This window comes from Catharus ustulatus, chromosome 9, assembly GCF_009819885.2.
Source record: "Catharus ustulatus isolate bCatUst1 chromosome 9, bCatUst1.pri.v2, whole genome shotgun sequence".
In the NCBI taxonomy this organism is placed as follows: Eukaryota; Metazoa; Chordata; class Aves; order Passeriformes; family Turdidae; genus Catharus; species Catharus ustulatus.
This window is the reverse complement of record NC_046229.1, coordinates 25,491,660-25,497,952: the sequence shown is the minus strand read 5'-3', so window position 1 is coordinate 25,497,952 and position 6,293 is coordinate 25,491,660. Positions and strand designations below refer to the sequence as shown.

General features: G+C 47.4%; 1 protein-coding gene across 1 annotated transcript in view; it reads right to left on the bottom strand.

Annotated features, from left to right (window-relative positions):
• Positions 1 to 2,417: 2,417 nt before the first annotated feature.
• The window catches only part of LAMC1 (laminin subunit gamma 1), a 66,563-nt gene continuing 62,687 nt past the window's right edge, over positions 2,418 to 6,293 (bottom strand). Inside the window, exons 27-28 of the mRNA XM_033067950.1 lie at positions 5,730 to 5,829; positions 2,418 to 5,372 (exon numbers count right to left, since the gene is read on the bottom strand). Coding sequence (XP_032923841.1) covers positions 5,116 to 5,372; positions 5,730 to 5,829 — 357 coding nt within the window. The 3' untranslated portion in view covers positions 2,418 to 5,115. The remainder of the gene's footprint in view (positions 5,373 to 5,729; positions 5,830 to 6,293) is intronic.

The following is a 6,293-nucleotide window of genomic DNA, read 5'->3' as shown; positions in this document are numbered from 1 at the left end:
GGCATGAAGAACAGTTGTGCTCATCAGACTCTGCAACAGAACAGTTTCTATTCATTGGATAACCTCTGTCTTTTAATCTGCAACACAAGGAAAGTCCTTCTGAAGATGTTTTATGTTCATTCACAATAGAGACAAACAAGCTGTTCCTGCAGGCAGACCATTGTGGCCACAAGTTCATCAATCCTTGAGGATGTGGCCGTGGTAGAACTAACTGCTCCTGAACCAGTCTGAAACAACATAATAATCTAAATTTTGCTGATGGTTGCTGGTGAAAAGTGATGGACTCTGAAATTATGGTTTTATTAATGTAAGCGAGGGAGAAACCCCATTTTGGCAACTTATGCCAGATGAACACCGTGATGCTGTGAGTCCTTGCGGCCCAGGTCAACCCTTGCATCCCCAAGCCTTCTTTTGCAAGAGCCCATCTGATGTGCCACATCCTCCAGGAGGAAATCCTCTGGGATTTCCTCACAGTGTGGAAAATCAGTTAACATCATGTGCTGGCATCACCAAACACCAGTGCAGCGATGGATCCTGGACTTCAGCCTCTCCCCTGCCAGTTGGAAAAAGTCCTCATGACAGCCAGAGCCACCTGGAGCAGAGAGCATTGAGGCAGCAGCTCCAACAGGATGGGCAGAGGCCGGCAGGGAGCAGGCAGGGATCACGCTGGCAGTGAGCAAGAGGGGCAGGGCAGGGCAGCAGCAGGGCACAGCAAGGAAGTGCTGTCATGTCTGGCCTTGCCTTGCCTGTGCCCTGCCTGCAACAGTGAGAGGTGAGACAAACAGGGACGAAGGACAAAAGCATTGCCTTCCTTCTCTGGCCCCATGCCCAGCCTCTGTGGGATAACTTTTACATGGCATTCCTGATGTTTCTGGGATGGGGCACACTGAAGGAGTGAAGCCAGCAGCCAAGTACAAAAAATAACTTACCAGAATGTCACGGCTGTAGACGGGGAGCACAGGGCACTGCCAGCTCAATGTGACAGCTGTACGACCTCCTGCACTTCCTCACATCCATGCAAACACACTGGAGACCTCTCCTCCAGGCACTTGTTCCCAGCACTTTTTAACTTCTAACAGCATCTTGTCCTCCCCAGAAATGAGAGGGAACCAGCTCAGGTCTGTCCAAGCCCTCCCCACTGCCACCTGTTCACCAGGCCCCCTGCCAGCCTCCTGCTTCTCCAGAGAGCACAAGAGGGATGGAGCTTGAACCTGGCAGGGAGAGGCAGCACAGGGAACTGAAGGAGAATAAAGGCTACCAGAGCATGGCTTGGGCACTGCTCAGCAAGGTGCCTCCTCACCCACCTTGAGGTCAGGTACTGGCTACACTGAGCAGAGTATCCTAGGAGAGCATCTCTACTTGGGCTTCAAAATATCGGGAGAACAGTTTGGCAACCTGTAAGCCATTGTCATGGTCCCTTGGAGTTGGTTCTGCTCCTCCCTGTAACAGATTTCTGAGTATCTCCTTAGGTTACTCTTACCTTCTCATCCCCACTATCCTCTGAGCATTACCTCTGAAAATCACAGGAATGTGAGGCTCATCCTCCTTCAAGATCACCTTTGAGACACATTTGCACAATGCCCACAAAAACTTCTGGAGATAAAAATCCTGAAGATAAAATAAAGGACACAGACTCGCTTCCTAATCTAAGCATTTTCACCTCAAAATGGTAAAAGGCTCCACAACAACCCACAGCCCCTGCAAGGTCAGAACTGTCCCACTATCCAACTGCCTGCTCCCTGACTGCTCCCCACAGTCCCACTGGAACCTCAGCCAGATTTTTACCAGCTGGGATTTGCTTCACAAAAACACTGGCAAGAAAAGAGATGTATTTTAGAAAACAAACTCATTAGTAACAACTGAATGAAAGGTTGAAAGTACACGAGAAACTGACATGCAAAAATAATAAGAATTTACTACTGAGATGGGATTAGCTCTGATGCAAGTTAATGAGACCTGTGCATTTTCCTTTGCTGAGAAAAAAAAACCCCAGAAATCCACCTGTAGCTGTAAGGCAAGTGTGAATGCAGAACAGCCTAGTCTCTCTTTTTCCACCTATTTAGTAAAAAGAATTTTTCCCTTACAGTGTAAATGATCTCCCCCCAAGTTCCTCAGGGCTTTCCAGAAGACAGTGCCACTGCAATAGCATCAGCACCAATAACACAGTATGTTTTTAAATCCTCGAAAACCAGCAGCTTAAAATCCATCACAGCCATGACAGAGGAGCAGTGGACACAAGAAAAACCATCACCCTTGTCACCTGTATCCCACCACATGCATTTCCCAGTTTCTTGTCTCTTTTTCCCACACCAAACCAGGTTGTCTAAGGAGCAAGAGGTGAATCTGGCAGCTGAGACACATCACCATCAATATCCTACCACCAAAAATAAAGTAATACTCAACAGAATGCCCAGGTATAAGGGGTTACAAATATTCAGACTTTATTATAAATAAGAAATACTGTTTTATACATAAAAACTGCAAGTGTTGCATTTTGTTCACCGCCCCAGACAGCAAGACCACAGATTAAGGCAAAAAAAGATGGAGTGAAGGCACATACTGAGGGGGCCACAGTCAGGAATAAGGTGATGAAGGGATGTCACATGTCATCCATGACACCCAGCACTCCACCAGCAGCTGTCACATCATCACATTATGTAAAGAAATAACTGGACTTATACAATGAATAATGGCTGTAATGCAGTACTGATTAACAGATCGCTTATAAAGTTTTTTTTTATTTAAAAATAGAATTCTGTTAAAAACGGTTTAAGAAAAAAAAAACAACAAACCCACAAGAAAGCAGGAAACCTTAGGCCTGAGGTCAGCCAGGGCATGTGCACATCTTCACATCTGCTCTTCTCACAGCCTTGGCAGAGGTGATGTGGTCACAGCTATCTTCCCAGAGCCACCCAATGTCCCTGTGCCTGCAGGCACAGGGAGCTCTCCTCCAGAGGTCTTTCCAGGCAGGAGGGAAATCCCACAACCATTAAGGGAAGGGATACAAGAGCCATGCAGAGTTTGCTGGGAGCACCCCCTGCCCAGCAGCACTGTCTGTACCAAGCCTCCTGCCTTGCACAGTGGTATCAAGATGTCCCCAAACGCAGCTCTCTGACCACCTCAGTGCTGGTCCGGTCTCCCAACAGTGCTACAGCTCCTCACAGCTCAGCTGCAAAGCCACAGCCCCTGCTCCACTCCTGGCACAGCATCCCAGGGGACAAGGGACACAGAATTGCGTGCTGCAGGCACCGTGGGGGCAGGGCTGGCTTTGGAGACAGGGCTGGAAAGCATCCACCCGACAGGCAAAGTGGTTATGGATGGGTGCTGGGGATACAGAGAGGGAAGCGAGCAGGAGCCCAGCCAGGAGAAATCCCAAGTTTTAAGGGAATGATTCAGAGAGAAGCAATACATGGTGCACATGCCCCAATGGCTACAGGGGAAAGCACATAGAGGAGGCCAGGCTGTGCCACTCTGGAAATATGGCTGAGTATATTTACACACACATACACACACGAGAGACTTCCTCACACTATAATCATGATAAAAAAAAACAGAAAAAAAAAATCACATTCACACAAAAAACATAAATCTGAAATAATTAATAGCACCAGTGTGTGTCAGATAATAATTTCTTCCCCGCTACGCAAACGTACAAAGTTGCATAGTGTTTAAGGATAGATATATACTGGATCTCAGGGAAAGGGGGGAGGGATGCCAGGCTGGAGGCAAGGAGGAAGCTGCAGAGGATGCTCTAGTGTGGGAGCGAGGGCTCCCCGCCACTCCCACCCAGCCCAGCGAGCAGTGCCGGGGAGGAGCCTGCGGGAAGCGCTGGGTGTGGTGCAGGAGGCAGAGCTGCCACCTGAGCCTGGCCTGAGGTCCCTGCGGCAGCTTCGTGGTGACAGGGAGATCCGGAGGCAAAAAGAAAGGAGGGCACCAGGAAATTCCAGCTCTTCCTCCCAGCTTTAAAACGGGCAAAAGGCCAGAGCAATGGCAGGAGAGATAAAAATCCCACTGTCCTCTTTCAGGAAAAAGATAGGGAGAAAAAAAAATCTTCCCATTTCCACTCATGTGCCCCCTTCCTTCCCCACCCAAAGACATTCAGCATGGAGGCCAGTGCAGCTGGCAGAGCTCTCTGGATGGCAGCTCTCCTCTTCAGCAAGACTTGTCCTGCTTCAATAAACTCATCTGTCAGACATTCCAAAGCCAGAAAACCAGACCCTCTGGAAATTCAGTAGCAACAGACAGGAATGCAGCTCGTGGCTTCCACACTCTGGCAGTCTGGACTACCCAGCAGGCAGCAGCTTTCAGACCAAACCCAAAACTTCTCCACGGAACAGAAGTGGGGCTGGCAAGACCCATCACTCCACCAGTATCCCATCTTCCCAAAGAGCTCCAATCAGAGGCTGCCTTTTTCTCACAGCAATGCATCATCACAGAAAGCATTTCAGAAAGAGGCTTCCACTATTGTGTCAAAGGCTACCAACAGTGTTGGATTGGCCACTAGGTAATGATGAAAAAAATAAAGTCTCAGGGTTAGAAGCTAGGAAGAAGGATCTGAATTGAGTGCAGCTATACTGGCCATTACAGTAATACTTTGGTAGCCATGCCCTTCCTTCATAGGGACAAAGAGCTCCAGGACTGAGGATTTTACAGTCAAAGGGAAAAGACAGGAGAGAAAGTTGTGTTAGTTTTGCCTTGCTGTATACAGCTCACATGGTTATTTCTGAACCACAGTATAAAGAGTCCAGAGCATCTCTCATCCTTGCACTAATCAAAGGAAAACTGTGTCTGAGGAAGGGGCGAAGGTGGAGTGCTCAGGAAAACAATCTATAAAAAAACCCCTTTGATGCCCAAAGACGGATATTTAATTTGCTTCTCAAAAAAACCCCAAACAAAAAAAAAGCAAAAAAAAAAACCAAAACAAAAAACAAAACAAAAAAAAAGGAAAAAAACCAAACCAACAAAAAAAACCCCTCTCAACTTATCCTGATTTGAAAAGAAAACAGTGGCTGCGAGCAGCAAAGAGTTGGGGATTGCAGAAGGTAATGTGTGTTAAGGCACTCCATGGCCGAACCACCACTCACCAGGGTGATTCCCCCCACCCCCAGCACACCCTTAGGGCTTCTCAATGGACGGGGTGTTGAAACAGCCAGATGGCAAGGTCTTCCTGATGTCCTCCAGGTTGCTAATGTCTTTCAGGATCTCTTCAATGTCCCTGTTGTAGGCCTGTATTGCATCATCTTGCTTCTTGGCTTCTCTCTCAAGGAAAGACACTTTCTGGTCCAGGTCATTATCTTTCATCTGGTCTTTGGCACTGTTCAGGGTACCTTCAATTTCGTTCAGTTTGTTCAAATCCACCGTCTCCAGTTGTCCTGAAAAGCCAGAAGCAAACAGTGAAATGCATTAAAACCCCTTTGACACCTGGGTGCCCACATAGCTGAGCCCACAGCAGACCTCCATCTCTGCATTAGAGACAGCATCTGAAACAGGAACAAACACATGGGTGACATCTTCACCTTCAGTTTGCTGAAAACCACCACAGAACATTGCCGAACAAGCTCTGAGGTTACTTGGGAAAGAGAAAAAACCCAAAGTCCCTGCCAAAACCACATAAACCCCATTTCAAGAGATCAACAGATCCATCTGGTTCCTCAAACAATATTGGCAGGAAAGCCAGCACACATCAGGAAAACACTCAAAGGCATAGAGCACATTAAAGACAGTCCTACCTAATTGATCCAACAGGTCATTAATGACAGTGAGTAGGCTGTTCACAGAGTTCTTCGCTTTTCTTGCATTGTCTTCCGCCTCCTGGGCAGCCTGTGAGGCCTGTAGGATATAAAAAAAATAAGTGAGAGCACAAAAAAGTGTAAGGATTACAAAACTATTGCCTCTCCTCTGCACTTAGTCACCGTATCGCTGCCTCCTCACTCCAGGACAACAATCCTGCACAAAGATCTTTATCACAGGGCTGGGGAGAAGTCTGACACTCTTCAAGTAATTGGTTTTCTGAGTATTTCAGGATGGGGATCCCTGAAAACCAAGCAGGATTTTGCAGTAAAAGCCAGGATGGAATCAACAGAGCTATACAGTCAGGTTTTAGTTAGAATAGAAGGAAAAGTAGCTCTCAAATTCTAGCAGGAAGTCCATGCTAATGCACCAGGCAGAATCTGTCTCCTTTTCAGTCCCACTTAAAGCTTGGAAGAGCCAGAATACTGGCTGGACCTAGCTCTGTCTTTGCAAGAAGAGAGCAGGAGGAAAGCCTTCACTGCCAGGACAGCAGGGAGAAGGCA